The sequence below is a fragment of the Oncorhynchus mykiss genome, chromosome 8, assembly GCF_057628025.1.
Source record: "Oncorhynchus mykiss isolate SJ-2025 chromosome 8, ASM5762802v1, whole genome shotgun sequence".
Taxonomy (NCBI): Eukaryota; Metazoa; Chordata; class Actinopteri; order Salmoniformes; family Salmonidae; genus Oncorhynchus; species Oncorhynchus mykiss.
In genome coordinates, this window is record NC_143029.1 from 11,691,642 (window position 1) to 11,719,615 (window position 27,974).

Genomic DNA, 27,974 nt, shown 5'->3' on the forward strand with positions numbered 1-27,974 from the left:
GATTAAAGAAGCAATAAAAAAGGCCCTTCTTTTGACTAGTTGACTATCTCGAGCATGGTGTCTTGTGGGTACTGTTTAATGAAGCTGCCAGTTGGGGACTGTGTGTGTGTGTGTGTGTGTGTGTGTGTGTGTGTGTGTGTGTGTGTGTGTGTGTGTGTGTGTGTGTGTGTGTGTGTGTGTGTGTGTGTGTGTGTGTGTGTGTGTGTGTGTGTGTGTGTGTGTGTGTGTGTGTGTGTGTGTGTGTGTGTGAGAGTGTGATAATGTATCCTTGAGTGAAAGGGGAAATGGTGGGGACAGAACTTTGAATAAGTTGTGGTCTAAATCGATACCCTGTATAACAATTTACTGGATTGTTGCAGGAAACTAAATGAATCATTTACGCATGTGTTTCAGTTTCATCATCCACATCTCTGGGGAGTCAGCACATTGGTCTCAATAGTAGTGTGTGGGACATAGAGAGTGGGTGGTTGTGGGTGGTTGTGTATGTGATCGAAAGTGAGGAACATCTCATGTGTGAACAGTTTCCCGTATGTATGAGTTCAACTGCTGCTGGCAACTGGAAGTGATACATTTGAGAGAGAATACATGGACGGACGCACTTAACACAAACACACACACACACACACGCTTATCTCATTTCAAACTCTGAATCCTGACCAACATCTGATTCTGATCACACATCGGTAATAATTAGTTTTGATTTGAAAAGCAGATTTTCTGAAGTGTGTGTGTGTGTGTGTGTGTGTGTGTGTGTGTGTGTGTGTATGTGTATGTGTGAGAGAGAGCGAGAGAGAGAGCTACCGTACATGTGAGTATGTATCAGCGACTTGTCATTCATTACCAGAGCTTTGAAACACAATGTGGGCGACTGCAGTAGGAAGGAGAATTCATCAAGATAACAACTTCCTTTGACATTTGGCACATTAAATCAACTCATTAAATCAATTCAGTGAATCAACTCACACACAGAAAAAGTGAATAAACACATACAAATTTAAAGTAAGACATGAATTGTCTCATTTCTGTTATTACTCCACATCGTCAAGTAGTACAAAAGCAGATGGTAGTAAATAGAACCCTGTTAAAAACATTTGATCACAAATCTCCCTGTCTTTCTGGCTTCCTCAGGTTACAATAAGCTGCTTAACTGAATAATAAGGCTGAGGATTTAATAGGTACAATACAAGTCTCATGTTTTTATGCTCTCACAGTAAGGTTCTCATGGTTGTCCCACTTCTTCCCATAGCCTTGAGAGGAAAGACCCCTGTCATGGAGACAAAGCCTTGCTTCCAACAGTCAAGGTCACTATCAGCCACTGTCAGCATGATGGATTATAGGTACGTTGTCTCTTGTACCCTTTCCACACTATAACTTTCGACCAAGCTGTACTTTGCCGGGTATTTCTTTTTCACATTGTCCTTTCCAGTATATGTTTCCAGGAAATAATGTGGATGAATAATCAATCAGGCCAGTGAAGTACAGCTGGGCTTGGGATGTCTAGGCTCAGTAGTGTGAAAGGGTATTAGTGGTTTGTTATATCATATGACCGACTCCGGTTTGATACGGCCAGCATGCAGAGGGAGGCTGCGATGCTGCAGCCTCTAAGGCCCAAGGACTACCTTGCTGCTGCTGCTGCTGCTGCTTCGTAGAAACCAAGCTCCAGGAACAACACATTGTTATCAGCGCTCACTTGGTGGCTGGAGGTTCTCATCTCTTGCAGTAAGACTCTGATGTAGGTGTTCCATTTCTCCGGTCTCCATCACCATCTTCTTTCAGCGTTCTGCCGCCTTTCTCAGGTCGAACTGTTCCATCTCGGTGTTGATGCAGTGAAGCTCTTCAGCTGAGAGGGCGGAGCCTGAGAGGGTGGAGCCAGCGGGGCAGAAGCCCTGGAGGTGCACCTGGAGGAGGCAGTGGTGGAGTTAGGAGCGTGGACAGAGTGGGCACCGGTGTGGGCGCTCGACAGTGTGCAGGCGCTTGTGGAGCTTAAGGTGAACATGTTGGGGTGAATCGGGCCGCTGCACAGCTTGTACTGGTAGGGCCTCTCGCCTGAGTGGAGACGCAGGTGGGTCTTCAGGTTGCTGGTGCTACTGAAGCGCTTGCGGCACACCTGGAGTGAGGGAAAAAGATGGAGCACAAAGCAATGAGAGAGGTTAAAATGTTCGTTGACGTAAAGGCAAAGATTTCATGCTTGCTAATGTTGGAAAAGAGACTTGATTAAGCAATGTTTTGTAGTCTCATGGGCATTTTGGGGGGTATGGCATAGTGACAATGTGTGACAGACAGAGACAGACAGGCAGAAAGACAGACACTGTAGAGACAGACAGATTTGTAGTCTCATGGGCGTTTTGGGGGGTATGGCATAGTGACACTGTAGGACAGACAGAAACAGGCAGAAAGACAGACAGATATTCTAGATAAACAGACACACAGACAGACAGACAGACAGACACAGACCGATAGATACATAGATATTCCAGATAAACAGACAGACAGGCACAGAGATATTCTAGATAAGCAGATAATCAGATCTCAGCCTTCTGTACCTGGCACTCATGTGGCTTCTCCCCAGTGTGAACCAGGAAGTGTTTCTGGAGGTGGGCCAGCTGGGTGAAGTCTTTAGTGCAGGTCTGACACCTAAAGGGCCGCTCTCCACTGTGGACACGCAGGTGAACCTGGAGAAAGGCAACAGAATAGCAAGGAGGAAGAAACATAGAACGATAGAATTAAAAATAACATAAAAGAAGTGGAAAGACAAAAAACAGGATGAGACAAATCTATTTCATGAAAAGTGTGCGGGCCTTTCTGTTATTTTCATGCATACTTAATTGCCCCCGCACCTTAGCTTTTTAAGGATGTGCGTATGACCACAAACTATTATATTAACAAATCTATTTAAATCATGATGTCCTATCAACATAAACTATCATCTAGACATAATGTACTTGTATTCGATATTGGCTATTTAATAGGGGACTGACTGACCTTGAGGTTGGACAGTTATTTAACGGGGGACTGACTGACCTTGAGGTTGGACAGTTATTTAACGGGGGACTGACTGACCTTGAGGTTGGACAGTTATTTAACGGGGGACTGACTGACCTTGAGGTTGGACAGTTATTTAACGGGGGACTGACTGACCTTGAGGTTGGACAGTTATTTAACGGGGGACTGACTGACCTTGAGGTTGGACAGTTATTTAACGAGGAACTGACTGACCTTGAGGTTGGACAGTTATTTAACGGGGGACTGACTGACCTTGAGGTTAGACAGTTATTTAACGGAGGACTGACTGACCTTGAGGTTAGACAGTTATTTTACGGAGGACTGACTGACCTTGAGGTTGGACAGTTATTTAACGGGGGACTGACTGACCTTGAGGTTGGACAGTTATTTAACGGGGGACTGACTGACCTTGAGGTTGGACAGTTATTTAACGGGGGACTGACTGACCTTGAGGTTGGACAGTTATTTAACGGGGGACTGACTGACCTTGAGGTTGGACAGTTATTTAACGGAGGACTAACTGACCTTGAGGTTGGACAGTTATTTAACGGGGGACTGACTGACCATGAGGTTGGACAGTTATTTAACGGAGGACTGACTGACCTTGAGGTTGGACAGTTATTTAACGAGGAACTGACTGACCTTGAGGTTGGACAGTTATTTAACGGGGGACTGACTGACCTTGAGGTTGGACAGTTATTTAACGGGGGACTGACTGACCTTGAGGTTGGACAGTTATTTAACGGGGGACTGACTAACCTTGAGGTTAGACAGTTATTTAACGGAGGACTGACTGACCTTGAGGTTGGACAGTTATTTAACGGAGGACTGACTGACCTTGAGGTTAGACAGTTTTTTTACGGAGGACTGACTGACCTTGAGGTTAGACAGTTATTTAACGGGGGACTGACTGACCTTGAGGTTGGACAGTTATTTAACGGGGGACTGACTGACCTTGAGGTTGGACAGTTATTTAACGGGGGACTGACTGACCTTGAGGTTGGACAGTTATTTAACGGGGGACTGACTGACCTTGAGGTTGGACAGTTATTTAACGGGGGACTGACTGACCTTGAGGTTGGACAGTTATTTAACGGAGGACTGACTGACCTTGAGGTTGGACAGTTATTTAACGGGGGACTGACTGACCTTGAGGTTGGACAGCTGCCCGAAGATCTTGCTGCAGACGTTGCACTCGTACCGGATCTTCCCGTTCTTCCGGGTGAGGGGGTAGGACAGGGTCTTGTACCCGATGACCCGTCTACCATGTCTGGCCTTCCGCAGGTCTCCTGCCCCTTCCTCTGCACTGTGGCTGGAACTCAGCAGGGCGGATGTGGGTTTGGAGGGGAGGTCGTCAGAGGAGGCAGCCAGGCCTGCCGGCGGTGAGCCTCCCCTGGGTGCGAGAGGGGATGAGGCCATGGATGAGGCCCTGGACGTGGCTGGTAGAGGCTGGTTATCGAAGGTGCTGCTGGCAGGGGCATGTTTAGAGTCCATGATGTTGTCTGTTGGTGTCACAGTGAGGTTTTTGAGGTATTGTTTTGGTGAGGGCATAAGGTCACCAAGATGTTTGCGCCCACTGGTCGTCAAACAAATTACGTATTTTTTTGTCAGTGCAAAGGGCATATCTCTGCTGCCATTGGTTAGTGAGAGGTCTTTGTGTGTAGTGGTCAGTGAAACCGGGAGCTCTTTGTGTCCATTGGCTGATGGGTGCAGGAAGTGCGGGTACCCCTCAAAGGGCAGCATGTGAGGTGGAAGTGGTATATGTGGAGCTAGTCTGTCACTGCACAGGGGGTATGTGTGAGGTCGTATGCTGTTAAGGCCAAGTGGATAGTGAGGTATGAGGTAGGGACTGCACCGTTGACTGAGGTACATCTGGCCTGGCACTGAGGACTCTGGGTAATGTTTGGGTGTGATGGAGACACCCGGGGTAGGATTGACAGGAAAGTACATGTGGGGGGTGACAGGGCTGCTGTCCAGGGTTCTTTTGGGGATGGGGGGGGAACAGTATAGGATAGATGGGTAGCTTGGGTAGACCAAACGGGGGCTGAGGGGTAGGACAGGGCTGCAGGTTGGGGACAGTGTAGATTCGGGGAGTAGGGGGCAAGTGGAATGGGGCTTGGTGGGCTCCTTCCTCAGGATTTCGGACATGCTGTACCCCCTCTTCCCGCAAACCTGGTTGTGCTCTGTGGGACAAAAAAGACACACACACATACTTAGGGTAAAATGTTGCTGCACGAAAGTCCCTTGAAACTATAATTTGCAGCTTGATGAGTTTAGTCAACTGTACTACACATGGGATGCACATGACACAATCGCAAGTTGCAGTCTCTCTCTTTTTACAGTAGAACCCATTGTTTATGAGTCAGTGTCACTCCCGTTTTAGAGTAGAATCAATTGTTTATGAGTCTGTGACACTTTATATTTTACAGTAGAGCCCATTGTTTATGAGTCTGTGACACTTTCTTTTTACAGTAGAGCCCATTGTTTGAGTCGGTGTCACTCTCTTTTTACAGTAGAAGCCATTGTTTATGAGTCAGTGTCACTACCTTTTTACAGTGGAACCCATCGCCACAGATACACCACCTGACACACATACCTTCAGTGTGAGACCATGTCCTTCTCCACTGTGCCCCTATCTATGACATCACTTCTCTAGTTCTCAGCCTCTCACTCCACTCTAAAAGAGGAAATAACTCCAGTTCAACCAGTTGTTTTCTACTTTTTATGAACTCGTCTCAGATCTCAGACCTATGTCAGTCAGCTGTTATTAAGATCATCTGCTTCTCACTAACAGACTTGTCCGGGCGCTCTATGGAAGCTGATACTGAAGGTGAAACATTAGTCGGCTGATCAGGGCCCAGATTAGGCTGAGGGAGGGAGAGAGTGGTTATAGGAGACAAGTTCCAGCTAGCAGAGCTGTGTGTGTTGGCTGGTGAAGGGGCTTTACACAGTCACATCCCAACCTAGTCAAATGGAGTCTTGATTCTGGATTCTTTTTGATATCAGTTAAATGAAATCAGAACATTATATACAGTAACTCTTAGTTGAAATCAGAGCGTTATATACAGTAACTCTTGGTTGAATTCAGTGTTATATACAGTAACTCTTAGTTGAAATCAGAGCATTATATACAGTAACTCTTAGTTGAAATCAGAGCATTATATACAGTAACTCTTAGTTGAAATCAGAGCATTATATACAGTAACTCTTAGTTGAATTCAGTGTTATATACAGTAACTCTTAGTTGAAATCAGAGCGTTATATACAGTAACTCTTAGTTGAATTCAGTGTTATATACAGTAACTCTTAGTTGAAATCAGAGCATTATATACAGTAACTCTTAGTTGAAATCAGAGCATTATATACAGTAACTCTTAGTTGAATGCAGTGTTATATACAGTAACTCTTAGTTAAATCAGAGCTACTTCTTTAAAAAGGCCCCATACACTCTGTCCAAGACAGACAGACAGTTAGACAGACAGACAGACAGACAGACAGACATCACAACACAACACACACCCATCCAACACACACACACACACACCCAACACACGCGCACACACACAGACACTCTCTCTCTCACACACACACCCAACACAGACACACTCTCTCTCACACACACACCCAACACAGACACACTCTCTCTCACACACACACCCAACACAGACACACTCTCTCTCTCACTCACACCCAACACACACTCACACACTCACACTCACACACACAGAAGCCTTGGTTGTGTGTGTGTGTGTGTGTGAATGAGAGTGTGTGTGCGTGTGAGAGGGAAAGAGAGAGTATGTATGTGTATGTGTGCATTGGAAATAAGGAAACTGAAACCTTGCTTTGAGACCTGAAATTGGTCTCGCCTTACGTAGAGACAAAACCTCTCTTGGTGACACATGGAGCAAGATCTTCTCTCCTTTCTTTGTCTCCCTCCATTACAAAGGCCTGTGGGTGTGACTTTTATTACTGGTTAAACACCCACACAAAGATTGTGTCAGGCGGCTGGACCTTTGACAGCGCTTTCGGCTTTGACTATCCACCCACTTCCACCCAAAGCTCTAGGAAACTCTAGGAATTGCTCCGTTGTTCTGAACACTCATTGATCAAATTGATTTTCTCTCTCCTCCACTCACCACAGTGAATACAAGTATCAGAGATTCCACATTGTCCCATGCCTTATTGGATTGGATGAAATGGGATTGGATCTGTTAGCCTGGCCTAGCAGTAAAATGTATTAAGTGCATTAGTAGCAGGCTTGATTCCAATATGAATCTGATGTTAGTCGAGGGGGCCACAAAACAGCAGTTTGCGTGCTGGAGATAGCTCCTGTGCCACAAGTTTCAGACCTCTGCATTACAAAACGTACCAATTCTCTCTGTGGCGAGCTCTCCTGGGGGTGTGTAGTTGAGGCGGTTGGCTAACTCCGGGCAGTACCACACAAGCAGCTCCTGGCCCGGTGGTACGGCTCTCACCGTGTAGAAGTAGATGGCCATGCCAGTCTGGCACGCCACCAGATTCTGGTCTCCGTGACAACGGGCTGGGTTGACGTAGCGCATCCAGTTACTCTTCTCCTCGTCCAAGCCATCCAGGATGTGATGTAACCGACCCTCTGAAAACACCTGGACAGAGAGAAAGAGAGGGAATATATATATATATAGAGAGAGAGAGAAAGAGACATGACATTTACACAACCTTCTCCCCCAGCGCTGAAATCTAAGATATCAATCATCCATTACAAAAAAAAATAAAAAGACATGGCTGCCACGCTCATATGTCCCCAATATCAATTATAAGGTTAGAGAGCCCACAACATTTTCCCATAATGCACCGTAATTAATACTGCAAAACACATTTACAGTATTTTATTGTGGGTTTTGGGTGGTGGTGGGCTTATTCTGTGGGTTTTGGGTGGGGGTGGGCTTATTCTGCAGGTTTTGGGTGGGGGTGGGCTTATTCTGTGGGTTTTGGGTGGTGGTGGGCTTATTCTGTGGGTTTTGGGTGGGGGTGGGCTTATTCTGTGGGTTTTGTTTTTGACATTGATCATCGACTGGAATGACAGTATGATGACTCTACTCGAGTCCGCTCACAATCGACTGTGCAAAGTTATACCACTCTTACTTCAATCAGACCTATGTTCCCATACAGCGCACCTAAATGACTACACATTCCTGGAGAGCAAAACAGTCGGTCGAATTTACACAACGACCGATTACAGTGTTTTCTTACAATTTTCCCTCTCAGACTACATTCAGTTGGATCTTTCTCTCTGCTTTTCTGCTCTATCACCCGTTCCCTCTTTCTCTGCTAAGCTCTTTACATCACTTTCTCTGCTAAGCTCTTTACATCACTTTCTCTGCTAAGCTCTTTACATCACTTTGTCTGCTAAGCTCTTTACATCACTTTCTCTGCTAAGCTCTTTACATCACTTTCTCTGCTAAGCTCTTTACATCACTTTCTCTGCTAAGCTCTTTACATCACTTTCTCTGCTAAGCTCTTTACATCACTTTCTCTGCTAAACTCTTTACATCACTTTCTCTGCTAAGCTCTTTACATCACTTTGTCTGCTAAGCTCTTTACATCACTTTCTCTGCTAAACTCTTTACATCACTTTCTCTGCTAAGCTCTTTACATCACTTTCTCTGCTAAACTCTTTACATCACTTTCTCTGCTAAGCTCTTTACATCACTTTCTCTGCTAAGCTCTTTACATCACTTTCTCTGCTAAGCTCTTTACATCACTTTGTCTGCTAAGCTCTTTACATCACTTTGTCTGCTAAGCTCTTTACATCACTTTGTCTGCTAAGCTCTTTACATCACTTTCTCTGCTAAACTCTTTACATCACTTTCTCTGCTAAGCTCTTTACATCACTTTGTCTGCTAAGCTCTTTACATCACTTTCTCTGCTAAGCTCTTTACATCACTTTCTCTGCTAAACTCTTTACATCACTTTCTCTGCTAAACTCTTTACATCACTTTCTCTGCTAAGCTCTTTACATCACTTTCTCTGCTAAGCTCTTTACATCACTTTCTCTGCTAAACTCTTTACATCACTTTGTCTGCTAAGCTCTTTACATCACTTTGTCTGCTAAGCTCTTTACATCACTTTCTCTGCTAAACTCTTTACATCACTTTGTCTGCTAAGCTCTTTACATCACTTTGTCTGCTAAGCTCTTTACATCACTTTCTCTGCTAAGCTCTTTACATCACTTTCTCTGCTAAGCTCTTTACATCACTTTCTCTGCTAAGCTCTTTACATCACTTTGTCTGCTAAACTCTTTACATCACTTTGTCTGCTAAGCTCTTTACATCACTTTGTCTGCTAAACTCTTTACATCACTTTCTCTGCTAAACTCTTTACATCACTTTGTCTGCTAAGCTCTTTACATCACTTTGTCTGCTAAACTCTTTACATCACTTTCTCTGCTAAGCTCTTTACATCACTTTCTCTGCTAAACTCTTTACATCACTTTCTCTGCTAAACTCTTTACATCACTTTGTCTGCTAAACTCTTTACATCACTTTGTCTGCTAAACTCTTTACATCACTTTGTCTGCTAAACTCTTTACATCACTTTCTCTGCTAAACTCTTTACATCACTTTGTCTGCTGCTCTTTGTCTGGAAGCCGTGTTATTTGCAGATTGACTCATGACTTTAGTGTCTAGGTCATCTATGTTGATCTCATGTCTGTGTTGTGGCCCCGTTGTTTAGATGTTGTGTAGGGACTGTATCTGTAGGTCTGTCATCATGACTATGCTGTTTGCAGGCCTACGCCCGTTAGCTGTGTTATTTGCAAGTGGAAGTCGTGGCTCGCAGACCCTAAGCCACTTCCTTGCTTAGTCAGTGTGTTTGTGTGTGTGCTACAGTATGTGTTTCCCGGCAGTGAGACCATGGCACTGCCGAAAGTAGCGGAGAGAGGAGCAGAGAGAGGAGAACCACGGTGTCAGTGAAACTAAACAGCTGTGTGTGTGACCTCATGCTGCCTTCTCACCAATGAGCAAACACACATTATCATACACAGTCTTTGCAGGAAATTTAAAAAATGACACGCGGCTGGCATAAAAACACACACAAACAGATATTACACAGGATGTGAGACCACAAGTGCCAATTGTTGCCCCCCCCCCCCCCCCCCCCTTTTAGAATTGAACAGGATATGACCAAAATGAGTTCCCACAATGCCCCTCATTTACCCTCCAGAAGTAATTCCTGTTAGCATCTTTGGGCACCGTGTCATTGGTGTAGCTCTGGCCAACCAGAGGGCCGAACCGCGTCCCCTTCGGAATGAGTTCCCGACTGGTCACCCCAAGCACCTGTACCACACAGGAAATAACATCATCAAACAATGGACCATTCAGAAGATAAGATGACAAAGCAAATGCCCATTGAGAAAACTTAGAGTAAGATTCTCTTGGATACAACCTTTGACTGTCATGTCAGATATATGGTAGTTCCAGCTAACTAGCCACACACCAGGAAACTGTTTCCTTTCTTTCAAACATGTTATTGTAAATGTTTCATACAGACTAAACCAACAATAACACACAAATGTATATACAGTTGAAGTTGGAAGTTTACATACACCTTAGCCAAATACATTTAAACTCAGTTTCACAATTCCTGACATTTAATCCTAGTAAAAATTCCCTGTCTTAGGTCAGTTAAGAACACGACTTTCTTTTAAGATGTCAGATTAATAGTAGAGAATAATTTATTTCAGATTTTATTTCTTTCATCACATTCCCAGTGTGTTCCCAATTAGTATTTGGTAGCATTTCCTTTAAATTGTTTAACTTGGGTCAACTGTTTTGGGTAGCCTTCCACAAGCTTCCCACAATAAGTTGGGTGAATTTTGGCCCATTCCTCCTGACAAAGCTGGTGTAACTGAGTCAGGTTTGTAGGCCTCCTTGTTCACACACACTTTTTTCAGTTCTGCCCATAAATGTTCTATAGGATTGAGGTCAGGGCTTTGTGATGGCCACTTCAATACCTTGAATTTGTTGTCCTTAAGCCATTTTGCCACAACTTTCGAAGTATGCTTGGGGTCATTGTCCATTTGGAAGACCCATTTGCGACCAAGCATTAACTTCCTGACTATATTTCATATTTGAGATTCTTCAAAGTAGCCACCCTTTGCCTTGATGACAGCTTTGCACACTCTTGGCATTCTCTCAACCAGCTTCATGAGGTAGTCACCTGGAATTAATTTCAATTAACAGGTGTGCCTTGTTAACATTTGTGGAATTTCTTTCCTTCTTAATATGTTTGAGCCAATCAGTTGTGTTGTGACAAGGTAGGGGTGGTATACAGAAAATAGCTCTATTTGGTTAAAGAACAAGTCCATTTTATGGCAAGAACAGCTCAAATAAGCAAAGAGAAATTACATTCCATTACTTTAAGACATTTACTACGTTACAGCCTTATTCTACAATGGATGCAATAATGTAGTCCCCTTAATCAATCTACACACAATACCCCACAATGACAAAGCAAAAACAGGTTTTCAGAAAAATAAAAAACTGAAATATCACATTTACATAAGTATTCAGACCCTTTACTCAGTACTTTGTTGAAGGACCTTTGGCAGTGATTGCAGCCTCGAGTCTTCTTGGGTATGACGCTACAATCTTGGCACACCGGTATTTGGGGAGTTTCTCCCATTCTTCTCTGCAGATCCTCTCAAGCTCTGTCAGGTTGGATGGAGAGCGTCGCTGCACAGCTATTTTCAGATTTCTTCAGAGATGTTAATTCTGGTTCAAATCCGGGATCTGGCTGGGCCACTCAAGGACATTCAGAGATTTGTCCCTAAGTCACTCCTGCATTGTCTTGGCTGTGTGCTTAGGGTCATTGTCCTGTTGGAGGGGTGTACCTTCACCCCAGTCTGATGTACTGAGTGCTCTGGACCAGGTTTTCATCAAGGATCTCTCTGTACATTGCTCCGTTCATCTTTGCCTCGATACTGACTAGCCTCCCAGTCCCTGCCGCTGAAAAACATCCCCACAGGATGATGCTGCGACCGCCATGATTCTTCCAAACGTGACACTTGGCATTCAGGCCAAATAGTTCCATTTTGGTTTTATCAGACTAGAGAATCTTGTTTCTCATGGTCTGAAAGTCCTTTAGGTGCCTTTTGGCAAACTTCAAGTGGGTTGTCATGTGCCTTTAACTGAGGAGTGGCTTCCGTCAGGCCATTCTACCATAAAGGCCTGATTGGTGGTGTGCTGCAGAGATGGTTGTCCTTCTGAAAGGTTCGCCCATCTCCTCAGAGGAACTCTGGAGCTCTGTCAGAGTAACCATCAGGCTCTTAGTTTGTACCTTTTCAAATCTGGTCCACTCAATCGGATTTACAACAGGTGGACTCCAGTCAAGATGTAGAAACATCTCATGGATGATCAATGGAAACAGGATGCACCTGAGTCTCATAGCAAAGGGTTTTAATACTTATGTAAATAAAGGTATTTCAGTTTTTTTTTTTTATTAAATGTGATTATTTTTTTTTTAAATATTTTTTTTTTTTTGCTTTGTCATTATGCTATTGTGTATAGATTGATGGGGGGAACAAGTAATTTAATCCATTTTAGAATAGCCCTGTAACGTAACAAAATGTAAAAAGGGAAGGGATCTGAATACTTTCCAAATGCACTGTACACGTAATTCAATCATCTCATCCAAACTGTGTGAAGTGTGAAGACGTTCCCACCATTTCAGAACAAGCCAAGCCAGTAGAAAAACACAGGTCAGAGGAATATTTTATGAAAAGTGTTTCTCAATGACAACTGGCATTCACTTTGAGAGTGTGAAAAGGAAAGCTGTCCTCTTTCACACCGTAAATATTTAATGAGTTAATCAGAACACAACTCTTGTTCTCGCTCCTGAAGGTGTTACTTGTGAAACTTACCCCCTCTGTCTCTAGCCTCCGGGGCGGGGATGAAGGGATAGGGTGTTGTTGGACACACCCCTATCATATCGGGAAACCAACGGCACTAAACCCTAGAGGACCTATAGTCATGGTAATTGCTGACTCATACTGTCACCTTTGAAGATAGATACAGGGCTATATGTATGCTGTATAATACAGTCCATTCGGAAAGTATTCAGACCCCTTCACTTTTTCCACATTTTGTTACGTTACCGTCTTATTCTAAAATGCATTAAATATTGTTTTTCCCACTCAATCTACACACAATACCCCTTAATGATGAAGAGAAAACAGGTTTTTAGAAATGTTTGCAAATGTACCTTATTTACATTAGAATTTAGACTCAAAATTGAGCTCAGGTGATCATCCTTGAGATGTTTCTACAACTTGATTAGAGTTCACCTGTGGTAAAGTCGACTGAGTGGACATGATTTGGAAAAGGCACACTTCTGTATATATAAAGTTCCACAGTTGACAGTGCATGTCAGAGCAAAAACCAAGCCATGTGGTCGAAGGAATTGTCCGTAGAGCTCCAAGACAGGATTGTGTCGAGGCACAGGCCTGGGGAAGGGTACCAAAACTTTTCTGCAGCATTGAAGGTCCCCAAGAACACAGTGGCCTCAATAATTCTTAAATGGAAGAAGTTTGGAACCACCAAGACTCTTCCTAGAGCTGGCCACCTGGCCAAACTGAACCATCGGGGGAGAAGGTCCTTGGTCTGGGAGGTGACCAAAAACCTGATGGTCACTCTGACAGAGCTCCAGAGTTCCTCTGTGGAGATGGGAGAACCTTCCAGAAACACAACCATCTCTGCGAAACTCCACCAATCATGCCTTCATGGTGGAGTGGCCAGAGGGAAGCCACTCCTCAGTAAAAGGCACATTGACAGTTTGCTTGGAGTTTGTCAAAAGGCACCTAAAGATTTCTCAGACCATAAGAAACAAGATTCTCCAGTCTGATGAAACCAAGATTGAACTATTTGGCCTGTATGCCAAGTGCCACGTCTGGAAGAAACCTGGCACCATCTCTACAGTGATGCATGGTGGTGGCAGCATCATCCTGTGGGGATGTTTTTCAGCGGCAGGGACTGGAGGACTAGACAGGATTGAAGGAGAGGTGAACTGAGCAAAGTACAGAGAGATCTTTTATGAAACTTGCTCCAGAGCACTCATGACCTCAGAATTGGGAAAACCTTCACATTGAATATCCCTTTGAGCCTGGTGAAGTTATTAATTAAACTTAGGATGGTGTATCAATACACCCAGTCACTACAACGATACAGGCGTCCTCAAGGATTTCACCAATTGGCAAATGGTGACATTAAAACAGTTACAGAGTGTAATGGCTGTGATAGGAGAAAACTGATCATGGATCAACAACATTGTAGTTACTCCACAACACTAACCTAATTGACAGAGTGAAAAGAAGGAAGCCTGTACATGAATACAAGTATTCAAAAACATGCATCCTGTTTGCAACAAGGCACTAAAGTAATACTGCAAAAAATGTGGCAAAGCAATTAACTTTTGTCCTGAATACAAAGTTGTGTTTGGGGCAAATCCAATACAACACATTACTGCATACTGTACCACTCTCCATATTTTCAAGCATAGTGATGGCTGCATCATGTTATGGGTATGCTTGTAATCGTTAAGACTGGGAGGTTTTTCAGGATAAAAAGAAGCAAAATGAAGCTAAGCACAAGCAAAATCCTAAAAGAAAACCTGGTTCAGTCTGCTTTCCACTAGACCCTGGAAGATGAATTCACCTTTCAGCAGGGCAATAACCTAAAACACAAGGCCAAATCTACACTAGAGTTGCTTACCTATAGCTAACCTACCCTGTCTTTCTAAGGTCGTCGAAAGCCAAGTTACCAAACAGATTACCGACCATTTCGAATCCCACCGTACCTTCTCCACTATGCAATCTGGTTTCAGAGCTGGTCATGGGTGTCCCTCAGCCACGCTCAAGGTCCTAAACGACATCATAACCGCCATCGATAAGAGACATTACTGTGCAGCCGTATTCATCGACCTGGCCAAGGCTTTCGACTCTGTCAATCACCACATTCTTATTGGCAGACTCGACAGCCTTGGTTTCTCAAATGATTGCCTCACCTGGTTTACCAACTACTTCTCTAATAGAGTTCAGTGTGTCAAATCGGAGGGCCTGTTGTCCGGAGCTCTGGCAGTCTCTATGGGGGTGCCACAGGGTTCAATCCTCGGGCCGACTCTCTTCTCTGTATACATCAATGATGTTGCTCTTGCTGCTGGTGATTCTCTGGTACACCTCTACGTAGACGACACCATTCTGTATACTTCTGGCCCCTCTTTGGACACTGTGTTAACTAACCTCCAGACGAGCTTCAATGCCATACAACTCTCCTTCCATGGCCTCCAACTGCTCTTAAACGCAGGGAAAACTAAATGCATGCTATTCAACCGATCCCTGCCCGCACCTGCTCGCCCGTCCAGCATCACTACTCTGGACGGCTCTGACTTAGAATACGTGGACAACTACAAATACCTAGGTGTCTGGTTAGACTGTAAACTCTCCTTCCAGACTCACATTAAGCATCTCCAATCCAAAATTAAATCTAGAATTGGCTTCCTATATCGCAACAAAGCATCCTTCACTCATGCTGCCAAACATACCCTCGTAAAACTGACCATCCTACCGATCCACAACTTCGGTGATGTCATCTATATAATAGCCTCCAACACTCTACTCAACAAACTGGATGCAGTCTTTCACAGTGCCATCTGTTTTGTCACCAAAGCCCCATACACTACCCACCATTGCGACCTGTACGCTCTCGTTGGCTGGCCCTCGCTTCATACTCGTCATCAAACCCACAGGCTACAGGTCATCTACAAGTCTCTGCTAGGTAAAGCCCCGCCTTATCTCAGCTCACTGGTCACCATAGCAGCACCCACTCGTAGCAACCGCTCCAGCAGGTATATCTCACTGGTCACCCCCAAAGCCAATTCCTCCTTTGGTCGCATTTCCTTCCAGTTCTCTGCTGCCAATGACTGGAACAAACTGCAAAAATCTCTGAAGCTGGAGACTCATATCTCCCTCACTAGCTTTAAGCACCAGCTGTCAGAGCAGCTCACAGATCACTGCACCTGTACATAGCCCATCTGTAAACAGCCCATCTACAGTGCCTTGCGAAAGTATTCGGCCCCCTTGAACTTTGCGACCTTTTGCCATATTTCAGGCTTCAAACATAAAGATATAAAACTGTATTTTTTTGTGAAGAATCAACAACAAGTGGGACACAATCATGAAGTGGAACGACATTTATTGGATATTTCAAACTTTTTTAACAAATCAAAAACTGAAAAATTGGGCGTGCAAAATTATTCAGCCCCCTTAAGTTAATACTTTGTAGCGCCACCTTTTGCTGCGATTACAGCTGTAAGTCGCTTGGGGTTTGTCTCTATCAGTTTTGCACATCGAGAGACTGACATTTTTTCCCATTCCTCCTTGCAAAACAGCTCGAGCTCAGTGAGGTTGGATGGAGAGCATTTGTGAACAGCAGTTTTCAGTTCTTTCCACAGATTCTCGATTGGATTCAGGTCTGGACTTTGACTTGGCCATTCTAACACCTGGATATGTTTATTTTTGAACCATTCCATTGTAGATTTTGCTTTATGTTTTGGATCATTGTCTTGTTGGAAGACAAATCTCCGTCCCAGTCTCAGGTCTTTTGCAGACTCCATCAGGTTTTCTTCCAGAATGGTCCTGTATTTGGCTCCATCCATCTTCCCATCAATTTTAACAATCTTCCCTGTCCCTGCTGAAGAAAAGCAGGCCCAGACCATGATGCTGCCACCACCATGTTTGACAGTGGTGATGGTGTGTTCAGGGTGATGAGCTGTGTTGCTTTTATGCCAAACATAACATTTTGCATTGTTGTCAAAAAGTTCAATTTTGGTTTCATCTGACCAGAGCACCTTCTTCCACATGTTTGGTGTGTCTCCCAGGTGGCCTGTGGCAAACTTTAAACAACACTTTTTATGGATGTCTTTAAGAAATGGCTTTCTTCTTGCCACTCTTCCATAAAGGCCAGATTTGTGCAATATACGACTGATTGTTGTCCTATGGACAGAGTCTCCCACCTCAGCTGTAGATCTCTGCAGTTCATCCAGAGTGATCATGGGCCTCTTGGCTGCATCTCTGATCAGTCTTCTCCTTGTATGAGCTGAATGTTTAGAGGGACGGCCAGGTCTTGGTAGATTTGCAGTGGTCTGATACTCCTTCCATTTCAATATTATCGCTTGCACAGTACTCCTTGGGATGTTTAAAGCTTGGGAAATCTTTTTGTATCCAAATCCGGCTTTAAACTTCTTCACAACAGTATCTCGGACCTGCCTGGTGTGTTCCTTGTTCTTCATGATGCTCTCTGCGCTTTTGACGGACCTCTGAGACTATCACAGTGCAGGTGCATTTATACGGAGACTTGATTACACACAGGTGGATTGTATTTATCATCATTAGTCATTTAGGTCAACATTGGATCATTCAGAGATCCTCACTGAACTTCTGGAGAGAGTTTGCTGCACTGAAAGTAAAGGGGCTGAATAATTTTGCACGCCCAATTTTTCAGTTTTTGATTTGTTAAAAAAGTTTGAAATATCCAATAAATGTCGTTCCACTTCATGATTGTGTCCCACTTGTTGTTGATTCTTCACAAAAAAATACAGTTTTATATCTTTATGTTTGAAGCCTGAAATGTGGCAAAAGGTCGCAAAGTTCAAGGGGGCCGAATACTTTCGCAAGGCACTGTATCTACCTACCTCATCCCATACAGTATTTATTTATTTATCTTGCTCCTTTGCACCCCAGTATCTCTACTTGCACATTCATCTTCTGCACATCTACCATTCCAGTGTTTAATTGCTATATTGTAATTACTTCACCACCATGGCTTATTTATTGCCTTAACTCCCTTATCTTACCTCATTTTCATTCACTATATATAGACTTCTTGTTTTATTTTGTTCTGCTGTATTATTGACTGTGTTTTGTTTATTCCATGTGTAACTCTGTGTTGTTGTATGTGTCGAATTGCTACGCTTTATCTTGGCCAGGTCGCAGTTGTAAATGATAACCTGTTCTCAACTAGCCTACCTGGTGAAATAAAGGTGAAATAAATCACATTTTTAAAAAAATCTAATAAACCAAGAAGACACTGAGCTACAGTTTTGAATTAAATCTACCTGAAAATCTATGGCAAGACCTGAAAATGGTTGTCTAGCAATGATCAACAACCAATTTGGCAGAGCTTGAAGATTTTAGCAAATAATGATGGGAAAATGTTGCACAATCCAGGTGTTGAACCCTCTTAGAGATTTACCCAGAAAGACTCACAGCTGTAATCACTGCCAAAGGGAGTAATGTGGCACCTGAATCAGGTGATTTTTGTCCCTGGTCCTTTCACACTTAGAGTAATGTCCAGTTATATGGTCAATCCCTGGTCCTTTCACACTTAGAGTACTGTCCAGTTATATGGTCAATCCCTGGTCCTTTCACACTTAGAGTACTGTCCAGTTATATGGTCAATCCCTGGTCCTTTCACACTTAGAGTACTGTCCAGTTATATGGTCAATCCCTGGTCCTATCACACTTAGAGTACTGTCCAGTTATTTGGTCAATCCCTGGTCCTATCACACTTAGAGTAATGTCCAGTTATATGGTCAATCCCTGGTCCTATCACACTTAGAGTACTGTCCGGTTATATGGCCAATCCCTGGTCCTATCACACTTAGAGTACTGTCCAGTTATATGGTCAATCTCTGGTCCTATCACACTTAGAGTAATGTCCAGTTATATGGTCATGTGCAGCAAAGAAATATATATAAAAAAGCTCCAAATGGCTTAAAACATGGCTGCCAGATTAGCTCTTCATTGCTCTAAACAGGGCTGGTAGATTAGCTCTTCATTGCTCTAAACAGGACTGCCAGATTAGCTCTTCATTGCTCTAAACAGGGCTGCCAGATTAGCTCTTCGTTGCTCAAAACAGGGCTGCCAGATTAGCTCTTCATTGCTCTAAACAGGGCTGCCAGATTAGCTCTTCATTTCTCAAAACAGGGCTGCCAGATTAGCTCTTCATTGCTCTAAACAGGGCTGCCAGATTAGCTCTTCATTTCTCTAAACAGGGCTGCCAGATTAGCTCTTCATTGCTCAAAACAGGGCTGCCAGATTGGTTCTTCATTGCTCTAAACAGGGCTGCCAGATTAGCTCTTCATTTCTCAAAACATGGCTGCCAGATTAGCTCTTCATTGCTCAAAACAGGGCTGGCAGATTAGCTCTTCATTGCTCAAAACAGGGCTGGCAGATTAGCTCTTCATTGCTCTAAACAGGGCTGCCAGATTAGCTCTTCATTGCTCTAAACAGGGCTGCCAGATTAGCTCTTCATTGCTCTAAACAGGGCTGCCAGATTAGCTCTTCGTTGCTCAAAACAGGGCTGCCAGATTAGCTCTTCATTGCTCTAAACAGGGCTGCCAGATTAGCTCTTCATTTCTCAAAACAGGGCTGCCAGATTAGCTCTTCATTGCTCTAAACAAGGCTGCCAGATTAGCTCTTCATTTCTCTAAACAGGGCTGCCAGATTAGCTCTTCATTGCTCAAAACAGGGCTGCCAGATTAGTTCTTCATTGCTCTAAACAGGGCTGCCAGATTAGCTCTTCATTTCTCAAAACATGGCTGCCAGATTAGCTCTTCATTGCTCTAAACAGGGCTGCCAGATTAGCTCTTCATTTCTCAAAAGAGGGCTGGCAGATTAGCTCTTCATTGCTCAAAACAGGGCTGGCAGATTAGCTCTTCATTGCTCTAAACAGGGCTGGCAGATTAGCTCTTCATTGCTCTAAACAGGGCTGGCAGATTAGCTCTTCATTGCTCTAAACAGGGCTGGCAGATTAGCTCTACATTGCTCAAAACAGGGCTGGCAGATTAGCTCTTCATTGCTCTAAACAGGGCTGGCAGATTAGCTCTTCATTGCTCTAAACAGGGCTACCAGATTAGCTCTTCATTTCTCAAAAAATAAAAAAATAAAAGAACATCTAATGTGATAGACCATATGTCTGGACAGGAAATAGAAAGCATCAACTGAGTTTCCTGTCAGGTATTTCATTGTCTGTATTGTCTACTTGTTGAATGTTTGTGAAGTCTTGATTTGTGGTTGTTTGTAATGTCTTGTTAATTGGTGTTACGACGTTAGCTAATGGGGATCCTAATAAAAATTACAAATGTAAATTCGACATTTATGTATTTCATTATCAACACATTTGCTAACATTTCTGAAAACACGTTTTCACTTTGTCATGATGGGATATTGTGCGTAGATTGATTAGGGCTGTAACACACAAAACACGTTTTCACTTTGTCATGATGGAATATTGTGTGTAGATTGATTAGGGCTGTAACACAAAAAATAAGTTTTCACTTTGTCATGATGGGATATTGTGTGTAGATTGATTAGGGCTGTAACACACAAACAATGTGGAATAAATCAAGGGGTACTGTATAAATACAGTATAGATTATTATTTTTTTAAACCTAACCCCGAAGCCTAAAATAGGCTTTTCCTTGTGGGGACTCTCAAAATGTCCCCACTTGTCAGAATTGTCCTTGTTTTACTGTCCTTGTGAGGACTTCTGGTCCCCACAAGAATAGTAAAACCAAACACACACACACACACACAATATATAAGAGTTATATTGTCTATATACTATTTTTCAGTTTAATGTCAGTCTATTATTTTCCTTGCTGGCTGAATTGTGGATGGACTGTCATAGTCCCATACCACCCCAGACTACACCTGTAATTCCCCCTAGTCTTTAGCATAGTCCAGACTCCAGATAGACATCAATAGAGGGTGATGGGGATGCTGGTATTTACCTGAACACACCTGGACTCACACTCCTCTGATTTTACAGAGAGTTACCACTTTTCCCTCATTCTAGGGATTACACCACAGGTGGCTGGTGGCACCTTAATTGGGGAGGTAGGGCTCATAGTAATGGCTGGAACGAAGTGAATGGAATGGCCAACAACTTCAAACCCATGGAAACCATATGTTTGATACCACTCTATTCACTTTATTACAACTATTATTATGAGCCATCCTCCCCTCACCAGCCTCCTGTGGATTACACTGTCTGTTTGTGAAACGTATCCTCTTAAAGCAGCAGGCAGCATCACCGAGCATGGAGTAATCCCCATACCGACGCCAATGCACTGACTGACTGAACGAGCCCACACCTCACAAACAGGGAAAAGACCCTGACTTGAACTAAGTCAAAGTGTTAGTATATGGTATATTCACATTGACAAACGCTGCCCCTGCCATTAGATTAGACACACTTTAATTTGGGTCATGTTTGAATACTCTGAAAATGCATTCTACCTCCCTTGATGCTATCACTGATTTGGACAGATGACATCAATTCAGTGGAACCCCTCACTTTCACCTATCCAATCACCTCAAATCTGGGATCACTTCAAGGAAGGGTGTTAGGAAGGATCCATTTGGAAAGAATTCAAATAATGGCCTCATTCAGTCTCCTGTTCAGTAAAGGGGGGAATCCTAACTTCTGCTTAAAGTTAAACAATTTACTTTGTCTCCCATTGACATCATTGCATGACTGTGTGATAATTCTACTTAAGTACAAGTACAAGAATTTGCCCCTTAAACATCAAACCGCACATCCACGTTCTATCTTTCATGTTGATCAAGCTAGCAGATCCACTTTTCCTCGGACCGATCCGTGGGGCATAGATACAGGAGGTGGGTCTCAGTGTCTCCGTGTTTACGGTTTAATGGTAAGGTAGGGGACAATGGGAACCGGGAATGTAAAGTAACAACTAATCATAGTGACCTAAGGCTGTGGCTGTGAAGACAGAAACTGCGTCCCAAGTGGCACCCTATTCCCTTTATAGTGCACTACTTTTGAATAGGACCCATAGGGAATATGGTGCCATTTGGGATGCGCTCATTGTCTATTGTCTTTGTATGTTCCTTAAGATGTTTGCAGCGAGGAAGAGACACAGAGGAACAACTGGAATTAGAAAACGGTGTGTCAAGCATTTCCTCCCCTGAGGAAGGATGGAGGGATGGGAGTGGACTTTTCACAGAACATATAGTACACAGTTGTATATATACACACACACACACACACACACACACACACACACACACACACACACACACACACACACACACACACACACACACACACACACACACACTAGAAGGCCCCCACAAAGAAACATCATGCATGGCCATTCACTCGATGACACACACACACGAAAACACAAACCCTCACACACCTGCATGCAAATGCCAACACTCTCACTCTCAACTCTCACTTTTAAAATACATCCCCCATATACAGGAAGATGTGGTGTTCAGGATACCTCTGCAGAGTCAAGGCAGCGTTTCAGGACCAGGTTTCTGGGTAGAGACCTCTCAGCCTTGGTCTTGTCCTGGTTCTCTGGGTGGTTCTCCGGTTCCTCATCCAACGTGTGGTCCTTCACAATGTAGGTGCACCTCTCCTGGAACTCAGCTTCACTCCAGTGGGTCATGTCTGGGTCATGAGGGTCTGAGTCCGACATGGTTGGGGTGGTGACCACTATGGTGTGAGGTGAAGGGGAGCTATCTGAGGTTAACATAACTGTGCTGTGCTGGGAGGAGGCCTAGAAGAGATGGAAGAAGAAGGATAAGAATGGGATAATGATAACATAAGATCATTCTAATGTGCAATAGCCCAAGTAATCAGGGAAGTCATGGACTTCCTGTTTTCACTTTCTTTTATCTCTCCAAGTTCTACCTTATTTATTTTTGTTACCCTGTTCTCCTGTTCCTCTGTTCTCCTGTTCCTCTGTTCCTCTGTTCTCCTGTTCCTCTGTTCTCCTGTTCCTCTGTTCCTCTGCTCTCCTGTTCCCCTGTTCACCTGTTCTCCTGTTCCTCTGTTCTCCTGTTCCTCTGTTCTCCTGTTCCCCTGTTCACTTTTTCTCCTGTTCTCCTGTTCTCCTGTTCCTCTGTTCCCCTGTTCTCCTGTTCTCCTGTTCATCTGTTCCCCTGTTCACCTGTTCTCCTGTTCCTCTGTTCCTCTGTTCTCCTGTTCCCCTGTTCATCTGTTCACCTGTTCTCCTGTTGTCCTGTTCCCCTGTGCACCTGTTCTCCTGTTCTCCTGTGCACCTGTTTTCCTGTTCTTCTGTTCTTCTGTTCCTCTATCTTCTCCTTGTTTTTTTCTCTCGCTCCTATATATCTCTCTCTCCTATATATTTCTCTCTCCTATATATCTCTCTCTCCTATATATCTCTCTCTCCTATATATCTCTCTCTTCTATATATCTCTCTCTCCTATATATCTCTCTCCTATATATCTCTCTCTCCTATATATATCTCTCTCTTCTATATATCTCACTCTCCTATATATCTCTCTCTCCTATATATCTCTCTCTCCTATATATCTCTCTCTCCTATATATCTCTCTCCTATATATCTCTCTCTCCTATATATCTCTCTCTCCTATATATCTCTCTCTCCTATATATCTCTCTCTCCTATATATCTCTCTCTCCTATATATCTCTCTCTCCTATATATCTCTCTCTCCTATATATCTCTCTCTCCTATATATCTCTCTCTCCTATATATCTCTCTCTTCTATATATCTCGCTCTCCTATATATCTCTCTCTCCTATATATCTCTCTCTCCTATATATCTCTCTCTTCTATATATCTCTCTCCTATATATCTCTCTCTCCTATATATCTCTCTCTCCTATATATCTCTCTCTCCTATATATCTCTCTCTTCTATATATCTCTCTCTCCTATATATCTCTCTCTCCTATATATCTCTCTCCTATATATCTCTCTATCCTATATATCTCTCTCTCCTATATATCTCTCTCTCCTATATATTTCTCTCTCCTATATATCTCTCTCTCCTATATATCTCTCTCTCCTATATATCTCTCTCTTCTATATATCTCTCTCTCCTATATATCTCTCTCCTATATATCTCTCTCTCCTATATATATCTCTCTCTTCTATATATCTCACTCTCCTATATATCTCTCTCTCCTATATATCTCTCTCTCCTATATATCTCTCTCTTCTATATATCTCTCTCCTATATATCTCTCTCTCCTATATATCTCTCTCTCCTATATATCTCTCTCTCCTATATATCTCTCTCTCCTATATATCTCTCTCTCCTATATATCTCTCTCTCCTATATATCTCTCTCTTCTATATATCTCGCTCTCCTATATATCTCTCTCTCCTATATATCTCTCTCTCCTATATATCTCTCTCTTCTATATATCTCTCTCCTATATATCTCTCTCTCCTATATATCTCTCTCTCCTATATATCTCTCTCTCCTATATATCTCTCTCTTCTATATATCTCTCTCTCCTATATATCTCTCTCTCCTATATATCTCTCTCTCCTATATATCTCTCTATCCTATATATCTCTCTCTCCTATATATCTCTCTCTCCTATATATCTCTCTCTCCTATATATCTCTCTCTCCTATATATCTCTCTCTTCTATATATCTCTCTATCCTATATATATCTCTCTCCTATATATCTCTCTATCCTATATATGTTACGGTGAGTGAATGAGGACCCAAAAGCGAACTAACTTAAACAGAGCTTCTTTAATAACCAAACATAGGTAGGCTCAGATAGACCGGCAGATTCCGACAGGACAGGACAAGGTTACAGCAAACATGACGATAGTCTGGCTCAGGCATGAAACACAACAAACAAGAATCCGGCAAGGACAGGAACAAAAACAGAGAGAGATATAGGGGACTAATCAGAGGGAAAAGGGGAACAGGTGGGAGAAGGGGTGACGAGGTAGTCAAGAGGAGACAAGGAACAGCTGGGGGAAAGCGGGGGAGAAAAGGTAACCTAATACGACCAGCAGAGGGAGACAGGGTGAAAGGAAAGGACAGAAAGACACAACATGACAATACATGACAATATATCTCTCTCTCCTATATATCTCTCTCTCCTATATATCTCTCTATCCTATATATCTCTCTCTCCTATATATCTCTCTCTTCTATATATCTCTCTCTCCTATATATCTCTCTCTCCTATATATCTCTCTCTCCTATATATCTCTCTATCCTATATATCTCTCTCTCCTATATATCTCTCTCTCCTATATATCTCTCTCTCCTATATATCTCTCTCTCCTATATATCTCTCTCTTCTATATATCTCTCTATCCTATATATCTCTCTCTCCTATATATCTCTCTCTCCTATATATATCTCTCTCCTATATATCTCTCTCTCCTATATATCTCTCTCTCCTATATATCTCTCTCTCCTATATATCTCTCTCTCCTATATATCTCTCTCTCCTATATATCTCTCTATCCTATATATATCTCTCTATCCTATATATCTCTCTCCTATATATCTCTCTCTCCTATATATATATCTCTCTCTCTCCTGCTGTCCTAAGCAGTGGAAAACCATTGTGGAAAACAAACAGCTGATAAGGTGTGCTGAAGGAGGAAGCTCTCCTCTGTCTTGAATAGAGCTGAATGTGGAAGTAAGGAGGCCGAGGTGTGAGACAGAGAGGAAGGAGATAACAGCGGGATACGAGGGCTGTCGACCAGTCAAAGGGGGGGTACCCTAACTAAGTGTCCCACCGAACACTAGCGGACAAACAAACTTCAAAGGGTAGCGTCCATCCCTCCACCACTCCACCATCCATCCACCCCACCATTGCTGCCCCCTGTTCCAAACATCCTGTAAGCGTCCAAAACAGGACCCCAGGTTTCAGGAAGAGGTTCCTGTGCACGTCAAATAAGGAGTGTCAGCCACCACTTTCACAAGGAGGAAACCAGTATTACAAGTGAATCAGCCCAGACTTCCTCTCTATACTGACTGGGACCTGGCTCAGTTGTCTGTCTGTCTGTCTGTCTGTCTGTCTGTCTGTCTGTCTTTCTGTCCGTCAGTCCGTCCGTCCGTCTGTCCGTCCGTCTGTCTGTCTGTCTGTCTGTCTGTCTGTCTGTCTGTCTGTCTGTCTGTCTGTCTGTCTGTGTCTCCCTCCCTCCCTCCCTCCCTCCCTCCCTCCCTCCCTCCCTCCCTCCCTCCCTCCCTCTGTCTGTCTGTCTGTCTGTCTGTCTGTCTGTGTCTCTCTCTCTCCCTCTGTCTGTCCGTCTGTCCATCCATCCGTCCGTCCGTCTGTCTGTCTGTCTGTCTGTCTGTCTGTCTGTGTCTCCCTCCCTCTGTCTGTCTGTCTGTCTGTCTGTCTGTCTGTCTGTCTGTCTGTCTGTCTGTCTGTCTGTCTGTCTGTCTGTCTGTCTGTCTGTCTGTCTGTCTGTCTGTCTGTCTGTCTGTCTGTCTGTCTGTGTCTCTCTCTCTCCCTGGACTCAACTGGTCTGTCTGTCTGTCTGTCTGTGTCTCTCTCTCTCCCTCTCTCCCTCTGTCTGTCCGTCCGTCCATCCGTCTGTGCGTGTGCCTGAGGTGTTCTGACCTAGACATTTTCTTTTCAGATGGTCCTTTCCAGGCCGGTTCCGGCACCTATGATGGATGCAGGACCAAACCAGTGGAGTACAGCTTGGCCCGACTCCACTCAGTAGTGTGAAAAGATTTTCATTAAGACTGGACAAAGCCATTAACACAGAAAGATTGGATGGAGTTAGTCTGAAAAATGCTAATCCTAGATCGAGTTAAAATCCTAATCTTAGATCCAGAGTTAAAATCCTAGATCCATATAGTGCCTTTGCAGGTAAACGCAGACGTTTGGGTGGAATACAATCAGAAGATAGCTGGTGGTTTTATGTGCCATTAATCAGACGCTTTCATCCAAAGGGACTTACAATCATTTGTGCATACATTTTCCAAAAGGGTTGTCCTGGGAACCAAACCCACTAACTACCCTGACGTTGTAAACGCTATGCTATACGAGCTGAGCTACAGAGTACCAGTTTGTCTTTTTATCCCAGTCGAGGGAAGATAAAGTTGAAGTTTCCCAACGTTTCTTATCTTCACTTTAAATCACCAGTGATATCATATTATAAATTGGGTGGTTCGAGCCCTGAAGGATAATTGGCTGACAGCCGTTGTATATCAAAACATTTATTTTTACTGTTCTAAGTATGTTGGTAACCAGTTTATAATAGCAATAAGCAATAATGAATTAGAACACAAATAATTACATCTTCTCTAGAACTGTACACTGATCGGCCAACGTTGATAGATGACATTTCACAATGTGTGTATGGTACGCACCACCGCCGAGTGGAATGACTGTCACAACGGACAGTGACAGCTCACTCTGAAACCATGAAACTATGAAACTGACAAAGCAGAAAATACACTGTGAAACCATGAAACCATGAAACTGACATAGCAGAAAATAAACTCTGAAATCGATGCATGATGATTCAAAGCCACACAGCTGTGGCCTCATGAGAAAACATTGCCACATGAACTTTAGAGGAATAATGTGAAATCTGTGTCGTGAGTGACTAAAAACACAGGCTTTCAGAAACTTCATGAAAGCCTACAACTCCAATATCACAATCTCTGTATCCTTGTAAGACTGTCACACCAAATTAAACAAAATAAGACCTTTTGAATGAGACGAGCAAAGTGAAATCTGTGCTGTGTGTGAAAACAACTTTGTGACTGAAACCCTAATTTATACACACACACGCACACACAGACCTGGTAACAAAGAAGAGGGTGGTAATGGTGAATGAATACTTACTGTGAAGCCTTGAGAGGACCCACACATAGGACAGGTTATCTGTGTCCTCCTCCAGTGTCTGCTCCCTCTACTTCCCTCCCTCCCTCTCTCTCTCTCACTCTCTCTCACCCTATCTCCTTGTCTCTCTCTTGCTCTCTTTCCTTTTCTCTTTCTCTCTCTGTCTGGTGAAGTCTGTATCATGCGTGTACCTGTTGAGACTGAGTGACAGTGTTGTCTCTCTCTCTCTCTGGTGCGTGTGTGGGTCTGCCCCCTCTCTTCCTCCCGCCCTCTCTCCTCTGTGTATGACTCCTCCTT

The 27,974-nt window shown here is 43.4% G+C and overlaps 1 protein-coding gene across 1 annotated transcript; it reads right to left on the reverse strand.

Annotated features, from left to right (window-relative positions):
• Positions 1-993: 993 nt before the first annotated feature.
• LOC110529181 (PR domain zinc finger protein 1-like) lies at positions 994-27,923 on the reverse strand. Its single transcript, XM_036984743.2, has 7 exons — positions 27,681-27,923; positions 22,345-22,623; positions 10,197-10,316; positions 7,373-7,625; positions 4,153-5,186; positions 2,544-2,672; positions 994-2,107 (listed from the first exon to the last, which is right to left on the reverse strand). Exons 1-7 carry the CDS (start codon positions 27,858-27,860, stop codon positions 1,793-1,795), a joined length of 2,310 nt encoding a protein of 769 aa, XP_036840638.2. The 5' UTR covers positions 27,861-27,923; the 3' UTR covers positions 994-1,792.
• Between the last annotated feature and the right edge of the window lie 51 nt (positions 27,924-27,974).

Excerpts from the sequence above, each read along its gene's own strand:
- LOC110529181 (XM_036984743.2), bottom strand. The coding sequence starts at position 27,860 with ATGATACAGACTTCACCAGACAGAGAGAGAAAGAGAAAAGGAAAGAGA. Across the intron at positions 10,317-22,344 it reads GCTGCCTTGACTCTGCAGAG|GTGCTTGGGGTGACCAGTCG; the intron begins GTATCCTGAACA and ends TGTGTGGTACAG. Across the intron at positions 2,108-2,543 it reads AGAAGCCACATGAGTGCCAG|GTGTGCCGCAAGCGCTTCAG; the intron begins GTACAGAAGGCT and ends CCCTCACTCCAG.